The sequence below is a fragment of the Aulonocara sp. 'chitande type north' Nkhata Bay genome, linkage group LG17 (genome assembly GCF_057382095.1).
Source record: "Aulonocara sp. 'chitande type north' Nkhata Bay isolate Kocher_YH1m ecotype deep benthic linkage group LG17, A_spYH_male_GT1.1, whole genome shotgun sequence".
NCBI classification, from domain to species: domain Eukaryota; kingdom Metazoa; phylum Chordata; class Actinopteri; order Cichliformes; family Cichlidae; genus Aulonocara; species Aulonocara sp. 'chitande type north' Nkhata Bay.
In genome coordinates, this window is record NC_141360.1 from 20,043,536 (window position 1) to 20,062,667 (window position 19,132).

At 38.7% G+C, this 19,132-nt stretch overlaps 2 protein-coding genes and 1 long non-coding RNA gene across 4 annotated transcripts in view; 1 reads left to right on the forward strand and 2 right to left on the reverse strand.

Annotated features, from left to right (window-relative positions):
- Window positions 1-944: 944 nt before the first annotated feature.
- On the reverse strand, window positions 945-3,004 carry LOC147310002 (uncharacterized). The gene is made up of 4 exons (XR_015125887.1): window positions 2,895-3,004; window positions 2,405-2,486; window positions 1,763-1,919; window positions 945-1,527 (listed from the first exon to the last, which is right to left on the reverse strand). It is a non-coding gene; the product is annotated as an uncharacterized LOC147310002 (long non-coding RNA).
- A 2,552-nt stretch (window positions 3,005-5,556) lies between these two features.
- Window positions 5,557-9,240, forward strand: LOC147310003 (uncharacterized). The gene is made up of 5 exons (XM_086268274.1): window positions 5,557-5,760; window positions 7,277-7,457; window positions 7,641-7,791; window positions 7,937-8,253; window positions 8,462-9,240. Exons 1-5 carry the CDS (start codon window positions 5,557-5,559, stop codon window positions 8,815-8,817), a joined length of 1,209 nt encoding a protein of 402 aa, XP_086124400.1. The 3' UTR covers window positions 8,818-9,240.
- Window positions 9,241-10,016: 776 nt separating this feature from the next.
- LOC147310004 (carboxypeptidase M-like) overlaps window positions 10,017-19,132 on the reverse strand; it is a 29,654-nt gene continuing 20,538 nt past the window's right edge. The window contains exons 5-10 of one of the 2 annotated variants that reach the window (XM_086269330.1): window positions 17,886-17,982; window positions 17,708-17,813; window positions 16,466-16,636; window positions 13,940-14,092; window positions 13,707-13,855; window positions 10,017-13,446 (exon numbers count right to left, since the gene is read on the reverse strand). In XM_086269330.1, coding sequence (XP_086125456.1) covers window positions 13,177-13,446; window positions 13,707-13,855; window positions 13,940-14,092; window positions 16,466-16,636; window positions 17,708-17,813; window positions 17,886-17,982 — 946 coding nt within the window. In that variant the 3' untranslated portion in view covers window positions 10,017-13,176. Of the gene's footprint in view, window positions 13,447-13,706; window positions 13,856-13,939; window positions 14,093-16,465; window positions 16,637-17,707; window positions 17,983-19,132 lie in introns of both variants that reach the window. The other variant, XM_086269329.1, reaches the window with a different exon arrangement.

Here is a 19,132-nt window from a genome sequence, read left to right on the forward strand (position 1 = left end):
CTTCTTGCCATCTTTACAGAAAAAAAGTGATCTGGAAGCTGTTAGGCTTACTTACAGCAGTAGCACTTTCTGCACCTGTATAAACTCCAGGACACATTTTCTAACAGTGTTTGTTGCTGAATGTGCTGCTGCTTTGAATTTTTTTGAGAGTTAATATTTTGGCTATGGTGTCTTGTTATGAAAAGTACCTGAGTAAAAGTGTTTTTAGCATGTGCTTCAAAGATAAATTTGACTGGGAAACCCAAAGCTCAATAGCCCGTATCAACAGAAATTGACTGCAGCCTGTGTAATATTTGATGCGTCATAATTTATTCCAGTCTATCTTGCAAATACATATTTGCGTTGCAATGTCATGCACAAACACACGCAACTATTAGATCCTTAAGATCAAACCTGTGTCCTCCTTTTGGTCCACTACAGTGTAGTAAGCCATCAAACGACCCTATTTGAAACTAAGAATATTACGTGAAATTGGTTGTTTGGCTAAAAATGGGCAAATGATGTCATTTGGTAAAAAAAAAAACAAAACCCCAAAGCAACAAGCATAATTTTTATGTGTTGAGTTTAGAATAAAAGCAATTATACCTAAATTGCATGATTTAGCACTGTCAATAACAAGGAATTAAAAAATGTCATAATGCTTTTCAAGTAGCCAAAAGCTGAAAACAATCTAGACCCTTTCATTCCATTTGCATCAACACAGCAAAAATGGTAAAAAAAAAAAAAAAAAGAAAAGAAAAAAAGAAGAAGAAGTGGCCACAAATGGCCAGGATAGAGCCCAGAGGGTTAATGTGTAAAATGTATAAAATATTACTGATTACAGGGTAATACATTAATGTTAATAGCAACTGTAAGCTTTTTATTTTGAAGTTACAATTATAAACAATGCTGTTACATTTACACTAAATTTTTTACTATAAGTATGGAAATGGAAACAAGTGAACAACATTTTATAATAAGTTTAATTGGAATTCTGTACACTAGAAAAAAACCCCCACCAACACATAAAAAACACAAACAAACAGCCAGTGCCTTCATCTGTCTGTTAAACGTCAAACATTGCATTGACCTGTATTCCCTGGTCGTCAGCTCATGCTTTTAAAAAGAGCTCCATGACCTCTGCAAACTGAAAAACAAAGAGGAAGATGTCCCTCTACACAAAAACACTGCAGATGACAGGCCAGGCAAACATCTACTGTATTGATCTGTTTGAATGTCTCCTCATCGTGTGAGCCTTGAATTCTTTTTTTTAAAGAAGACTAAGACCACAGTGAGGGCATTTCATTTTCATGGACTTTCCACAAGCCACAGTTCCATTTAGCACAGAGGGTAGAACACATGAATGCTCTACCGAAGATTCAGAAAATGGTTTAGATGCTGGAGACAAGACAACGAGAGGGAGATGGGGCTCCACGGAGAGTTCAGTGGGGAGCAGGCCTGAATGCCGACATGACAATAAATGCCTCATGCTGTATGACCGTCATGTTACAGACAGGGCAGTGAAAGTGAACTGGCATATCATTTTGTCTGTAAGAGAGAAAAAAGAAGAAAAAAAACGACATATAATTTAAATGTAGTTGTACAGAATGCAATCAGTTTATCTCACAATCAGTTTGTACATATTAACAAAAACATCCAAGCCATCCTCATAATGAAAGCAAAATGGTGTGGATCACAAGAGCGGTCAAGAAATGTGGTGAACAGGAAAATTTATATTTATATTTATAACTTTAACTATGAGGTATATTTAATACCAACATACCTTTGAAAGGCAAAGCATTTTTAATGTGTCCACTTATATGCTCCTTAATCTTTGCCCTGACAGTAGGGCTGACAGTGGGCAGAGAGGGCAGTGAAAAACATGTTGTGCATTCCTGCAATTCTGGCTTGGAGGCAGAATTCCAAATTGATATGTGCATCTAAAACAGAGAGAAAAACAGATAAACACCATATACACATTTAAGTTCAGGTTTTAGCAGAAATAACACGTTACAGTTAGCATGTAAGAGATTTTGGGAGAAAATTCTTTACAAAAACATAATTTACAAGACACTTTTATTTGTGACATATGTATCTATTGACATATAACAGACAATTTAACAAAGGCTTACTAAAATCTGGGCAATAAAAAAGCAGAACAGAATGGAATGGAAAATATTAGTATTTATAAATATATAAATCTCTTTGTGACAAACTTTACAATGTTGATGCAGGTGGAATGAGAGACATGAATAAAGTGCAATATGCAGTAAATGGAACAATGTGCATTGATGTTACAGATAGTGAAAAGTAGTGAAGTGAATTTGTTCAATAACAAGCAAAAAACAAATATGCTTGAAATTGATCACTAAATGCTAACCAGAGGTGTCAAAAGTACACACATTCCTTACTAAAGTTTAGATACCTCGTGTCAGCTATGAAATTAGTCATCGATGATTTTGACAGTCGTAGCCAGCAGGCAGCCCGTCAGCACAGTTCTTCAGCAGCTTAAAGCGATACAAATTCAACACAAAGAAATTTCACTTAATGTGAAAGAAGATCTGAGTGAACAGAGGTCCCGTCTCCACAAATATCATCACAGACAAAAACATAAATCATAAAACAAGAGGCTTCAGAAGTTGCTTGGAAATCATCACATTTCTAAGTTTTCTGCTGCTGGGGTCCACAGACAGCTGTCTATGCATGGGCGGATACACTGCAGGCTAATTTTGGCTAATTCAGCATATTTTAGTTTCAAAGAAGTAGCAGCAGAGCAGGAGAAGTTACTCCTGAATGTTCGTTTCATCTTTCAACCTAAAATATAGGTCAGATAAACCAGTGTGTTCACCAAGTTTAATGTTTTCTTTTTTTTATGTTTCAGTAAACTGTGTTCAAATATAGACGGCTAAACTCACCTGTGCCAGAGACGCCATATTGCTCCTCACCTGCCCACGCCCACCCTGTAGTTTTAATTAAAGCAGATTAAAAGAAGACTTTTGTTGAGTGGATTAAACTGAACATTTTTTGAACCAAAAATGAAGAAATGGACCTGAAATGTCTGAAATATTTAAATACATTTTAAAATTGTAACCACATAGTTAAACTTTTCTTAACTAAGTTAAATTATCATGCAGTTAAGTAAAATATAATTCTAAAATTATGTAATTTTATTTTTATTTTATTAGGCAATTTACATCAAAGTATTACCTCTTCTAACTATACAATAATAATAATAATTATATCTTTTAATTTTGTAATGAGGGCAACGTGATTTAAAATATATTAACCTTCTGTGTAGGGCTGGGCGATATGGCCTAAAATCAGGGCTGGACTGGGACAAATAATCGGCCCAGGCATTTTGACAAGAGACCGGCCCACCAAAAATGTGACGCCATTCAGGGGTAAAACCGCAAAGGATTCTGGGAACTTGTGGCAAGAGGTACTAGCGCATGCAGGCTTTCAATTGAACTCGGTTACACAGCGATAAAAAGAAACACAAAAAATAGCCGGTGTTGTGCCAAAAAGTGATTGTCTGCCAAAAACTGATTTCCGGTATTTGCCAAAAACTGATTGCTTGTATTTAAATTGCTATAAGTAACTTGTTGGGCTATGATATGTGAAACATATGTCAAATGCATCCCTCATGGATGACATAAAGTCATCTCTCCATCTCCATCTCTCTCTCCTGCTCTTTTATTTCTCTCTCTTGCTCCATCTCTCTTTCCTGCTCTTTTATTTCTCTCTCTTGCTCCATCTCTCTCTGCTGCTCTTCTGTCTCCTCTGTCACAGACTTCTCCACTTTTGATGATAAATCAGCCTGGTGCAACATGTAAGGATTGGCACAATTTGTTAAGATTTTGAGGAGTTTGAGAAACTAACCTTAAGCATAAAATAAAATTTACTATCAGTAACTTCATAGCACCCGCCCAGCAGTATATAAACATCGTCATGCTAGCTAGTATGCAGTACCAGTTATTCTAAGCGACTGTAAAAAGTCAGCACAACGAAAACAAACTACAACTAAACTTGGTTTATATCTGACACAGATAGACAGCAGGTCATAACTTCTTACCTGAAGTTCAGTTCCTCTGCCACTATGACCGGCGGCCGCCTCGGGTCTCTCCTCCTCTTGCCTCCCCTTTCCCTTATCCACCTGCTGGTCCACCACTTGCTGATGTTGCTAAATCTGTGGAAGCTATGCCATAGCTACCACCAAACACTTCAGTTATTTTTACACATTTGGCAGCGTCTGCCTGAAGGGCTTGTTTCTTTTTGGCCCTAATTTTTTCTGCACCTCCTTTCCTTTTTTTGTTCTCCATTTTCTTTAGTTCGTCTATAAGATTGCTAAACAAGGGGGAGGGTGCATCCGACCTCCTCGGCTGTAATTGGTCCAGCCCAGAGTCGATCATGAGCAATTGGCCAATCCAACACCTTTCATTATTTATACCCTTCCAAAAAAAAAAAAAAAAAAAAAAAAAATCGATCAGCCCATAAAAACAAAAAATCGCCAGAGGCCCACCGGGTATGCCCGATGGCCAGTCCAGCTATGCCTAAAATTCATATCGCGATATAATTTGAAGCACGTGCGGTAACGATATATATCACGATATATTATTTTCTTCTGTATAACGTATTTTCCACACTAGAAGGCACACTTAAAATCCTTTAATTTCCTCAAAAATTGAGAGTGTGCCTTATGTATGACTTCTGGTTGTGCTTACTGATCTCGAACTGATTTTGGCGTGCAGAAATCTGTTAAAAAATGTTTTAGTACAACTTTGGTAAGCCGCACTGCTTGATGGATTGTCAGAGCATTACGGCTGCTGTAGTGAGGAGCTTCGCGGAGTAATCTGGGTCCAAAACTCCATCCACTTCAGGTCCCAAAGTCAAACGAACACTGAGAGTTAAAAACGGTCTAAATTCTTTCATCTTTAATTAAATCATTGCTTTATCAGGTGTAACAATTAAGTTTTACATCCATGAAAACAGAATTTTTTAAATTTAACAGGAAGTTAGCTCGCTAATTTACACCTAAACATTTCATACCATGTTCTGAAAGAGATTTTTGAAACTAATTAAAACGTACAGCTCTGCTACCACTTTCAACATAAATGAAGACAGAAAACTAAACAGCAGTGGCGTTTGTAGGTTTACTGAAGTTGGACTACCTGGCAGGGGTGGAAGTAACGAATTACAAATACTCACGTTACTGTAATTAAGTACATTTTTTGGGTACTTGTACTTTTACGAGTAATTTTTCAAGTTTGTAATTTTACTCATACTTGAGTACAACTTACACCATGTAATCTACTTCGCTACTTATAAAATCAAAAGTCACTACTGAGTACGCCCACAATTTGAATTAATATTCAAACCTTTCGTCTGCATTTTTGCAGCCAATAACGCTTATGTCTTTGCTTACGTCTTAAATTGGCGCGGTCAATCGAGACCGCGCCAATTTAAGACGTAAGCAAAGAATAAACTCCGCTGCAGCAGCAGGCACAGGTGTCTGGAGGTGCTAAATGGTGGAGTATAAACTACTTTATAGACGGAAGATTTGGAGACAAAGAAGCCAAAATGGAGACAGAGGATAACACTGTCAACCATGAAAACGACGTAGAAAAGACGGAGGACGCGTGCCCGTGGCCATACCTGGAGGAATTTTTCGTGTACAGAGGGAGAAAAGGAGACAGCGTCCAGATGCAGTGCAAACTTTGTTTGACCTCTACAGTCATTTCAGCTTACAAGACTTCAGCATCTGATCTAAAAAAACACATTGAGGTAAGAGGTTTTACAACTATACGTGTATGATATTGCTTTCTTATTTTTCATGTGTTTTAAGGTTACTAGTTTGGCTAAGATATTGTCACCGCCATTGGTTAGCCTGATATTAAAATAAGACGGAGCTAGCTAATGTGCTTGTGTGTGCATGCATAATTGAGCTACAATTCGTAGGAATGTTTTAGCTTATTATTTGGATAACCACCGTCATTACAATAAATTAAACTTGTAGTCATTTAAAACTCACAGGCCTACAATCAGCTGCCCTATATATATATAAAAAAACAAAACAAAACAAAAAAAACAAAACTTGAACACAATGCTGAGCTGCATCTCAAATTAATCTTCCAGCTCTCAGCTGACATGTACCAGAGCCCGATTGATGGATCAGTTGATCAGTATCATTGGCCTGATATAGGTCTATCATAGTGACGTGGCTCTTAATCAGTAGGGTTATATGTTTCCCAATATGATATATTTTTTTAAAGAACATAATGTGGATTGTTTTTATTTGTTAGCTGTATGGGCAGCATTTTTGTGTATGTGATCCCCTTTCTTAAATTAGATTTGCTATATACACATATTTTGCTCTCTTAGTATTTTTAGGACCTGACTAATACTGAAAACTTTAGGGTGATACTGGTAAAAAGGAGTTAAAAATTTAGATACTGATACATTGGTCGATACTCTTTTTACAGATAGTATACATATTACAGAACTTAGAATGTATACAGAAATTCATGTTTTTTGCAATGATCGTTCAAAATTGGTTTACACTTGTAAATAAATACAGCAATATATCTGCAAAATTTGACCAATTCACCACTCTTTTATACTATGCTCAACAATCAAAGATTAGCTCAAGTCTAGTTGAATAATGTTTTAAAAATGTGTTTTCCTTTAGTGTTAATCACAGTGATGTTATGAAGTAATGTATGAACCTGACGTATGATAATATTTATCTCTACAGAGGAAACATCCATCGAAGATTGAGCAGTACAATATCACTGTGGCATCAACATCTCGACAGCGAAAGACCACAGCCACACCAAACAAGCGCTCAGCAAATACGCAAGCCAAGTTACCAGACCTGATGTTGAGAGCTGCAAACAAACATGTTCCACAAGCAACTGTTGACAAGCTTGTCATCAATTTCATATGTGAGGGTCTACAGCCATTTGCAGTGGTAGAACAGCCATCTTTCAAAGAATTGGTTACCACATTACAACCTCAAGCCAAAGTCATCTCCAGACCCACTGTCCGTGCCAGAATCTGTGAAGCTGCTGATCACATGAAGATGACTTTGGTTGCAGCATTGGATAAAGTCAAATTTGTTGCTACCACTACTGATTGTTGGTCAGCTCATCAGAAAAGTTACCTTGGAGTCACATGCCATTGGATAGAGGAAGAGTCCCTGGAAAGAAGATCTGCAGCACTAGCATGCAAAAGATTGAGAGGGTCTCACACATTTGACATGCTTGCTGGTGCGCTTGATGATATCCATTGCCAATACAAGATTAGAGGCAAAGTTGTAAGAACCACAACTGATAGTGGATCCAACTTTGTCAAGGCCTTCCACATGTTTGGGGCACAAAATGATGCAGATGAAGCTGAAGATGAAGCAGACCCAGAAACTCTTGACCTGACTGACCATATTGACTACCATGAGGCAAGTGCAATTCTTGATGAAGACTCTGGTTTGGAGTATCAACTTCCGCCTCATCAGCGATGTGCATGTCACCTGCTAAACCTTGTGGCAACATCTGATGCTGCCCTAGCAGAGAGCATGAATGACACCTACAAGAGGCTCTCCCGTGCAACCTTTGCAAAATGCCAGGCCATTTGGAACAAAACTGGCTGATCTCATTTGGCTAATGAAGTGGTAGAGGACAAGTGTGAGCTACAGATCATTCGTCCCAATGCAACGCGATGGAATTCAACCTACCTTGCCATTGAAAGGAAAATACGCATCATTGATGAGAAGGGGGAAGATGCCACCAGGAGCATTTGTGAGGAGTTCAAGGTGAAAATGTGAGTAAAATTGGACACCTACCAATATGGTTGCAAATTTTGTGAATTTTCCTTAATGTATGGTTAAAAACGTGAGCAGACTCTTAATATTAAATCAGAAGATCCCTATTATAGTCATGGTGGGTTTTGTTGTTGTGTCTTACAGGTTGAGTCCTGCAGAAGTTGCATTCCTAAGGGAGTACTGTACCACCATGAAGCCACTGGTGAAAGCTTCAAACATCCTTCAGTCTGAGTCCACTTCCTTTATGGGATGGCTCCTGCCAGTAATCCAACAACTACTGTCCAAACTTAGCAGGCTGGAGACATCAAGCAAGACATGCGTGCCACTCATCAGAGCCCTGCAAAATGGCCTTCAAAAGCATTTTGGAGCGATGATGGAGGATCCAGAGTTGGCTGCAGCTGCAGTCCTCTTACCCAAGTTCAAGACTTCCTGGACTGACAGAGCAGATGTAATAGAGGCTGGTAAGGATTCATGTGATCCCATTTTTGTGTATTTTTACATTTGAACACATGCTTAAGTGAGTATTTCACCTAATACATTGTAAGTTATTGATGGTCTGTCCTGAATACTAAACAATCCTTTTTGAGAATTTGCCGATTTTAAATTTGTGTTCAGGAATAATCACTGAAATTTAAATAACAAAATTGTGTTATCTACTTGCAATTACAGCCTTGACATACATCAAACAACATCTTGAAACGACAGAGCATGAGAGTGAGGATCAGCAAAGAGAGTCATCTGATGAAGATGAATTCTTCTCCAGACCAATCTCCAGAAGGATGCAAAGTGCAGTTGAGCTTGATGGTTATCTTGCTTGTGCCACAGACACCATGGAGCTGCTGCACTCCTTCTCAGCCATCAAAAACCTCTCTCTTAAACTGAACACAGCTCTGCCTGCTTCTGCTGCGTGTGAACGACTTTTTAGCTGTGCTGGTCTACTCTTCACTGCCAAACGAAGTCGGATTGCCTCTGTTAATTTAGAAAACCAGCTCTTGCTGAAACTGAACAAAAGGTTCAGAAAGTAAAGTGTGAAAGAAATGCTAAGAGTTTAAGACACTTACCTGCCTGTTGTTCAGTGTATGGGGAAAAGTTTAAATGGTTCTACGCATGTTCAGAAACATTTTTGTCATTGTTTTAACAAACAAAATTCCTTCTTTTATATCTACATTTATTTACAAAACAAGTTACCTTTCTATACCTTGTTCATCTGAAAAATGTGCTTTGAACATAAATATTTATACTGGTGAATCGAGTTGAATGCCTGCTATTGACAACAGAATAAAACATCAGTCTGTTAAAAAGTAATTAATACTCTGAGTAGTTTTTGAGAACAGTACTTTGTACTTTTACTCAAGTATTTTTTTAACACCAGTACTTTTACTTGTAATTGAGTACAATTTAACCAGTGTAACAGTACTTGTACTTGAGTACAAATTTTGAGTACTCTTTCCACCTCTGCTACCTGGTATATAATGTTGTGCTACGTGATTGCTAGCGACACAGCTATGTTAGCATAACATTGGCACAGTGAAGCTGGAAACTTTTTTTCCACTCGATAAAAGTTAACGTGAGGGATTCTGGTGGTCAGGGACAAATGCAATCGCATAGCAGGATGCTATACACGGGGCAAACTTCAGTCAGGAGAACAACTAAGATTATTCATCCACAATACGAGGTTAGTTATTAATATACTACAACGACATGGAAATAGAACAGCTGCGAGAGAATTCAACATTAATGAATCAATGTTACGGAAGTGGAGGAAGAGCAGGTTTTGGCTTTCCTCATATTTCAAAAGTGCTTCATCTCTTTGCTATGACTGTCGCCCGGCATAATTTGCAGATGATAATGGTTTTAGCCGCTGCAATGCTTTCGACCAAAACAGGCGCAGCTTGATGACATCATCAACATGCGCTATCGCGATAGAGTCAAAATCTCTATCGTTGGCCAAATTTATATCGTTTCTATCGTATATCGCTTATATCGCCCACCCCTACTTCTGTGTTAAAAAAACTTTAATAATCTCAAATGTTTTATATTTCAGTCTTACAGTTTTCATAAAATCATTAAAATATTTATTTAAGTTTATTTATTATCCACTTCCTGGCTTCCATACAGATTAAAAAAGAGAACGAAGATGATAAGAATAAAACTAGCAGATGACGTAAAAACCATTTCCATCAAGAACAAGTTTGAACAAGTTTGCTTCAGGTCGGCTTTGAGACAGAATTTACTTTTTAATTTTATTGAAACAGAAGAAAAAAAAAAAAAGTGACCGAAGCCTGCAGTCACAACACTCCCAACATGGCACAGAGGACTGTTATAAAGCATGTTTAATATAAAACAGTACAAAAGTGAGAAAAAAGAAGACATTTGGCAGGAATAATGTTTAAATCTGGGGGAAAAAAACTTGCAGAAGGATGCTGAGTTTGTGTCCTGAGGGTGGGTACAAGGACTCGGAGCTGCTCTGTGTGGAGTTTAAATCGATTTACAGTCTTTGTTGTGTCACAGACTGTATATAAATATATAAATTTAAACGGTGTACAGATACTGTATGTGCTGAGGCTGATGGTTCAGGTTTAAATCCTGGGGTTTTAGATAGAACTCTGGGTCCCAACCTTCTAATATTTATATTAGAAAGCAACATAATTTGGTTGCTTTAGGGATACAAACAGGAAGTGTAATGTTTGGGCTAAAGTCTGAGTCATGTTATGCTGTATTTTTTGAAATTTGGGCCATCAAAAATGTGCCAAATTAGCTTTTAACACTTCCTGTTTGCAGTGCTGTCATGGCTGTGAGCACAAGTATCTCGGGTTTACTCTGATCCAGAAGAAAATCTAAAATGTGGATTATTTTAAGGCAAATTCTGCATTTATAAGGAGTATCGTTTTTTCTTTCATTTGCTAGAGGATTTCTTCATTTTTGCTTACTGTGTGTTATGAGTCGGAGAAGGACAGCTTTATGGAAGCAGTGCTGCAAATATAATCGCCAACTGTGTCACTGAGCAGCCAAATCAGCATCACTAACCTCCTGTTGGTTTTCAAAGAGGACAACTGTTATAAGTCTTTATGTCTTTATGTAAAATAAACCTCATCATAACTGACACAGTAAGAGAATTTGAAGTTGACAGATTTGCTGCGCATTGGCTCCACCAGGTGGTGCTTTTGAATTGCTTGCACTTCAGGTTATACTTTGTACTTCGTCCACCTAACTCTTCATCTAATCTCTTAATCTAATATTAAAACAAATAAATAAATTAAATAATACACGATAAATAAAAGAAATAAAGAGGCCAGTGGAATAAGCATAAAACTAATAGAATTGAATTTGAATTGTTTTACATATATTATAAATCATCTTGTGACATCTTAATTTTGCTTTGGTAACAATGAATGGAATAAGCAGAAAAAAATGAAAACAGCCTGACCATCTGAGTAATGCGCAGCGTCACTGGAAACACTTCAGCACACAAAATCATCATTTCCACACTGCCATGTCCTGAACACTGCCCCCTTTCTAAAAACAGCATTTAGTCCCTGCAAGTGCTAATTTTAAAGTGCCCCTGCACCTCCTCGTATATAAAATTACAGTCACATACAAAATAAAAATCACATCTTACCAGAGAGGTTGAATCCTCCTGCTTTGTTCTGCTGTGTAAATGTTAATTGTTAAAAAAAAAAAACCCAGAAAGCTGCCATTTGAATAAATCTACATTTAAAAGCTGTTTATTCCTGTTGAAGTGCAGGAAATATTTTTTGCTACTCTGTCTTCTTTTCAAAATCTTAATAAAAACACCCATTTCTCTTTAATCCCATCTCACTGAACAATTAGCCTTCATAAGATTTTTTTTTACTATTTTCTCAATTATTATTAAGGCAATAAAAAAGATACTTACAGATATTTATTACTCGTTTAAAACATCCTTGAGGTGTGAAAACTGTGTAAATCTGTGCAAGTGCTTGCTTTGATATGAACAACAACATATGAACTGAAAGCTCAGCTGCATTACTCAAAGTAAGGCAACCGAAAGTATAAAACTGAAGAAACTATTGTGCCTTGTTAGCTGCATTTTAGAATCTTCCAAGATGAACCATAAACTGTTCCAAAAGGTCTAGTTATTTTTTATATTAAATGTGAAATGATTGTGTTTTTAATGACCAAGCTAAGTCAGCTATCTGAGGGGTGCATTCACTTCTGGCTAGACAGTTAGCTATTAGCTTTTAGGGTTGTAACAGTGGTGCAAACAGAGATGTTACTAATGGCATGGTGGTTAAAGTGCCAGTTAGCCATGAAATTGTTATTTTGGGATTTTTCATATATTAAATTTCCATATACCTGAAAGCTGTAGTCAATCTGATATGCCTTGAACAGTACTTCAAGATATCTACAAAAGCACTGAAAAGGAAAACACAAATAACAGTCAGCACTTTGAAACATAGCTTAGCACCCATATTCAAGTTTTGTGTGACATTTTTGATATGTGGTGTTTTTAGGGTTGAGTGAATAAGGCCTGTGTAAAGAGGTTTATGCTGCTGCACCAAAAACCTCCTTACAATTGCATTGGTCTTCCATAGCTTGCGTGAAAGATGACAATTTGTCTGCAAACAATTGCCAACTACTCTGTGAGCAAACTGTTAACAATGTGACACACACTTGGTAGTTGCTGAATGTTTGCAGACCATTTGGTGTCCTCCATGAAAAATACAGGTGACCATGTCAAATACAAATCAAAGCAATATCAAGGAGAGTTTTTTTTATACAGCCCTCTTTTTGGAACCAATGTGACTGCCAGCAACATGCAGAAACTGCTTGCCAGCCAATCATGGAATACACATTTTCCCTTTGCGTACAATAGCAGACAAGTTATGTGCGTATAATGCACGTGAATAGCTAAGTGATGATTCATGCCATTGTACACTTTGTAAGGAAAAGCTATGTATAATAAGGGGCCTTGAGGCACCACCCATTAGTGATCTTAACAAAGCAGCCATTTGGGTTGTTTGGGTCTTTGGTTAAAATTTGTGCTAGCATATAACATAAAGGCTCATATAAGTTTTTAACTTCTAGTCTGGTCCTCATTCTACTGCTACATGTGAAAATGTCTTTTGCAAATGTTTCCTGTTATCCATATCAGAAGTATGTAACTTCTATGCTTATGAACCTGGGTGCTCCACTTTAGCTCTGACCATCACAGTATTCTCCACTAAATTTCATCTCATGGTTTCATGGTCTCAGATTTGTTTGGGGCAACAAAGCTTGCAGGAATTGTCAAACTCCTGCTCCATGTGTCTCCTCAGAAGGCTGCAGTTGACATTGTGTCACAGTTTTGATGTACGTGTTTGGTTTGATGTCGATAGGAACTGAACCTGGCTGGCAATTTCACTTCAGTCGATCAGGGATCGCAGCACTGCCGCCATGCTGAGCCCTATAGCCAGGCTGCTCCACGTGGGCCTGTTCATGGCTCCGCCCGCCTTCTGTTGTAAAGTGTAGTTACAGGTAGGGGTGGCATCAGTTTGGGTAGTGCTACCCACAGTCCGTCTAGTCGTTCGGGCTATGCGTCGTAACAGGAAGTCGTGTTTAAGGGCAGAGTATTGATCCGGACCATACGGGACACTGAGAGTCTTTGTCAAAACCTCGTGACCTGGATATGTTACCTACAATAAAAGATATGGGAGAGCAGGACATACATTATGCATGCTTCCTTGGCAATATCATTAGAAACACAGTATACATTTTCATTGCTATGCAGATGATACCCAGCTTTATTTATGTATGCCCAACCTTAAGTACACCCTGCTTTATTGTGTTTTTAGTTTTTACTCTAACATGACCATAACTCACAAAACAAACATCATGTGGCAGTGAATGTTTATTTAGGTTGAAGAATAAGCTGCACTGGGCTGTAAAGTCTTACTGTGAATGTGTAGTTCCCAGGTAGCAGCAGACGGTAGTATTCCCCATGTTGATTGGTTCTGAATGGACATATATTCCTGCGACCTCTGACCTCCACCACTGCGTTCTCCACTGGCTCGCCTGAACCATCAAACACTTGACCTTTGACACCTGAACACCACATACCGGGTTATTATCAAGTACTGATACTGCTTCAATAGAGACAGGTGGACTCAAAGACAGAGACATACTGACCCAGGTGGACTTGCTGGACGTAGGCCAGCAGAGCCTTTTTATTGTCGTTCCACAAAGCAGGAAGCTCTCTGGCTGGAGGATACTTGCAGCAGGACAGTTCCAGAGTGATCTCCAAACACTGCCCCCACACATAGTTGTAATCCTGCATCCCACCTGATGCACACATTCAAACACATTCAGGTCCACACTGATGCTGAGACTAAGCTGCAGCAGCACAGATGGTCAGATGTTACTCTTACAAATATTTCACTGACCATTTTAAACATCAGTTAATACGTTTGGTCCATGAACTGTCAGAAGATTAAGGAAATTCAAAATCTTTTTAAATGTGATTCTAAAAGGCATTTGATCTTTATGTCTTAATTTTGAGTAACCTCAGATAAGCTGTCTATTGGAGTAGTCCTGATTGAATAACCAGGTTTTCATGACTGTAAAACAGGATCCCTGTCGGTTTCTAATGAATGTGCACAACAAGAGTCAAATCTCCATTGTGACCATCAAATGAACCCCTCGAGCCGTGCACAGTTCCCACATACGTGATAAGGTTACTGCGATCAGGTTTCTGCAGGATGACACCAGAGCGGGCTGCACGGGCGCTGAGCGCTCAGCAGCTCCTCATCGAGTTTCTGTCGTTAGAAACTCTCTCCAAATATGAGGAGATTATTTTTCAATGAAGATTATGTTTGAAAAATCGCAGGAAGTTCTTTTTTAGTTGTGAGAGATGCATTCTGGGTTGTTCCTAGTCTTAAAGCTGCTTAGCTAGGGGATTTTTCTTTTATTATATGGTGACTCGGCGTATTTGTTTGGTCTTGTTTAACCTGCAGTAGTTTCCAAAGGTTCTGGTAACGAGTTTCAAATTCATGACAATTAAAGAAAAAAAAAGTTTCTCTACTGCTGAAATTAAGCATGAAGTTTGTCACAGATTAAGAGCTCAAAAACAGTCTACCAAAAGTTTCATGTGAGGCAATATATGAGTTTATCCAAGATTTAAGAGGATTTATTTTAGAAGTGATTCTTTATGTGTCACTCAGAGATGTTAATGCCAGGGACTTTCTTCTCCTTTGAGGTATTAGAAAATTTTAGGGAAGCTAAAGTGATGAGTGTAAGAGTATTTCCTGTCCTGTAGTTTTGCTGGGATGCTTGTCCTCCACTTTCACAATAAACCTCACATTCCCACTATCTTGGAATATTTTTACAGCTTACACTGTAAAAATATTCCAAGATAGCATTTAAAGTTGAAATTCACCCAACTTTCCAAGCAACACAAGCAATGAATGTCTTGCTTTATTAAAACAGGAAAAAAGCTGCTTTGCTCAGGTTTTCAGTTTGATCAAACAACTGCAATAGAAAATTAAAGAAATTGGCTATTATTTCTTTTCAAGATAAGTCAAAGAGTGAAGTTGGAGAACCTGTAAAAGCTTTGTACAGTCATGACTTTTTGCACTGTGAAAAAACAAGTGCACTCTGTGATTCAGCAGCTTGTAAAGCTGTTTTGTGGCAAAAGTTTGAAGTAATGGTTCTCTGTATGACTTTATCAGACTCTGTCATTACTATAGATACATTTTGGTCCACACTTCTTTACAGCGTTGCTTAGGTTCATTCATTTGCAGCCTTCATGTGTGCATAGGTCTTTGAAGGCCCCACCACAGCACCTGAGTCAAGCTGAGGTCTGGACTTTGACTGGACCATTGCAGCACTTTGATTATTATCATTATTATCATTATTTTTTTGTCATTCTGATTGGAGATTTGCTGCTGTTCTTTGGATAATTATCCTGTTGATCCAATTTGGGGAAAAGTTGATGGTCGAGTCAGTGACTGCAAGGTGCCCAAACCATCATTCTTCCACCACTGCGCTGACAGCTGGTATGAGGTGTTCGGTTTGTGCATCATGGATAAACATTTCCACTTTGTTACAGTCTTGTGTCTTGTTCAGATGATACTTTCCAAACTTTAACCTTTATCATGCTAACTGAGGCCTGTAGGATCTGAGATGGCGTGGGTGGGTTTTACACGGTCTTAACTTCTTTACTTCTGAGAGGAATTAAAGAGTAAATACAAAAATATGGGGTAAATCTGATCAGACGTCCACTTCTGGGGAGAATGTGGTACTGAATTAACACAAACCTGAATTTTCCAGACCTGCAACCTGCAAAAACTTTAGCTCTTTGGTGCTTATTCGCAGATGATCAGGTAATAAAGTCGATTTGATTATCAGCACCTGGCTGCTACTTACAGTAATAATTCCTATTGGCGCAGTGAGGATGCACTTAATTTTTCACAGGACTGCACTTCAATATAAATAAATCATGGAGCAAAGGTAGTAGTGGTTATTGTAGTGGTTTTTCTACAATGCTAATCAGAAGCTAATCTTCTGTATGTTCTCTATAGTATCACAAATCCCTGTGTGATCATTTTGCTATCCTTCTCTAAACACTTCAGTAGTAAATGAACTATTTGACAGAACCAGATGAACGTTTCCTGTTTCCAGTCTCTCTGTAAGCTAAGCTTAGCCAAACTCACTGACCTTCCAGACGATACCACTGGAATCCGTTGGTGATGCCCTCCAGGAACGGCCTGCTGTCCATACAGAAGTTACCTCGGTACATGGAGGCGTGATTGTGGGAGTACTCCTTAGCCAGGTGAACAAACACGTCATTATCAGGAGCGATGCTAGCCCCGCCCACCAGTTCACTACCTGTTTAAATGATGAGAGCAAAAGCCTGTGATTGGTGGTGATTATTTGAGCTTTAGAATTATTTTGTTTCCAGTAGCACTTCCTGTTGCCTTTTCCTGAAGTTTTCCCCAAGTTTTTCTGTGTGTGAGTTTGCAGGCTGGTAAAGTTAAGGCAGTAACTCTGACTAAATGACTGTTTTTAATCGAATAGTTCTACTGAGCAGTTATAAATCTGATTATCTCGATTAACACACTTCCTTTTCTGCATTTTGAAGTCAAAACAACAAATTCAAACAATACAAATACAAAACAAACAGGCTTTAAGCCATAGCGTTATGTGTTCTCACATAAACATCTGAAGTACAGGACTTAAAGAGTTTTAGCCATTCAAATAAGAGATTATGAGAAGCTAGATTTATTCAAACTCAAAATCTCTTTTCTTTCTTTTTCAGAACAAGAGAATGAGCTTTTTATGAGCCGCACATTTTTTTTCTGCAGCTTATCCGAGTCCTGAAAGTATCCTAGTGCCTAAAATACCTCAACTGACTCCTCCAACAGGTTTTTAAAGCTCAGGTGTTTTATTAGATTTTTATTATTATTATTTCAGATAAAGGGAGAATGGCAAACAAATATTTTATTTCATGCTGAAAACTGGTGTTTAATATTCCTGTGAATATACCTTCTGGTCTAAGCCTTCCCTAATGATTGAGCGCTCCCTTTCTCTGCATTTGTAGTTTCTTTCTTTCTGTCAGTACCGTGAGCCCGTGGCCATGAGGTAACAAACTGTTAAATTAATATCTTTTCTTATTATTATTCCAGCTCTATTATCTTTGAAAATTATAAATATTCCACATCTAGCACATGACAGAAAGCTACGCTCTTCTGTAGAGGTGCACTCATCACACATTCTCTGTACTTGTATATTTGTCTGGTGGGTCTGAGGGCCTATTTCCTGCTTTGCACTTTCCATTTCACATGCTGATATGAAGCAAATAAGAAGCTCCAAAAACATTCTACAAAGATCCACAAAAACACGACTGTGGGACTGTTGTGGACGACCAGCTAAAGTCAGACTGCTGGATCTGCCGCTTACCGCCATTGCTGTTGTCATAGGGGTAACTGGCCACCACAGCGCCTCCATGAAGGTTTGCAGAGAGAACAAAACTCTCCGTCCTCAACCAGCCAATCACTGCTTGGACCTGAAACACATGATAGCATCCTGATGACAGAGGAAACTTAAAAACGCTGTCTCGTTCCAAAGCAAAACCAACCTCAGCTTCCCTTCTCTCCTCAAAGAGCTGCTGACTTTGGAGACCAGCGAAAGCATCCGGGAAGTCCCTGTTCAGATCAATGCCGTTGCCGTTGTACCTGATGGAGAAAAACGGTCACATCACGCATGAAAATGCTGTTTTCATTTCTGTATCAGGTCAGAGCACACAGCCTTCTTGGGTGGACTTCCCCCCTTGCCTGCGCAATTACAGTGAAATCAGGAGGGGTGTGACTTCACCTCTTAGTGCTAATCATAGTTTACCTCTTATATTTCTTGTCTATTTAAAAAACAAACTTTGAAAACTTTTTAAAACTTACAGTAAATTATAAGTCATTTAGTGCTGCTAAGGCTCCCTTGAGCAAGGCACACGTGTTAAAAATAGTTTCCATGATACTCTGAGTGTGCAGGATGAGAGTGTCTCTATTTAAAGAGCAGCTGCTGAGACACAAAATGATTTCTGTGCACAGACAGGCTGCCATCAGTTCCCTGTTAATTACTGACGATAAGAGATCACAAATATCTTTTTCATTGCGATCAGGCTGTTCTTGTCACTGCCATCTTATGCTGCTGTTTTCAGACATTTACAGAAGGATCTGATTTTGTCAAGTTTATTTGAACACTACACAAAGGAAATCCAAACTCACAAACATCCTGTGTTCTACTGGGATTTGTTATATTTCAGATCAGAGCGAGGGCCGTCGAGGGGATCTCGATCGCATGACCCAATGACATCACGAGTCATGATTGACCTCACAGGACTCTAACGGAACTCAGAGCACTGACTTATTTAGAATCACATTTCTCTCACATCACAATTTGTCATTGTGCTGTCCCTTATTTTCTGTCATATCAATGGTGGAAGTTCATATTAGACGGGGCGATCGTGGCTCAAGAGTTGGGCGTTCGTCTTGTAATCGGAAGGTTGCCGGTTCGAGCCTGGCTCCGACAGTCTCGGTTGTTGTGTCCTTGGGCAAGACACTTCACCCGTTGCCTACTGGTGGTGGTCAGAGGGCCCGGTGGCGCCAGTGTCTGGCAGCTCTGTCAGTGCGCCCCAGGGTGGCTGTGGCTACAATGTAGCTTCACCATCACCAGTGTGTGAATGGGTGAATGACTGAATGTCGTGTAAAGCACTTTGGGGTCCATAGGGACTAAGTAAAGCGCTATACAAATACAGGACATTTACCATGATAAGTCGGGGTTTGCATAATACATTTTTTTTTCTTTTGGCTCTGTATGATGTCGCATATT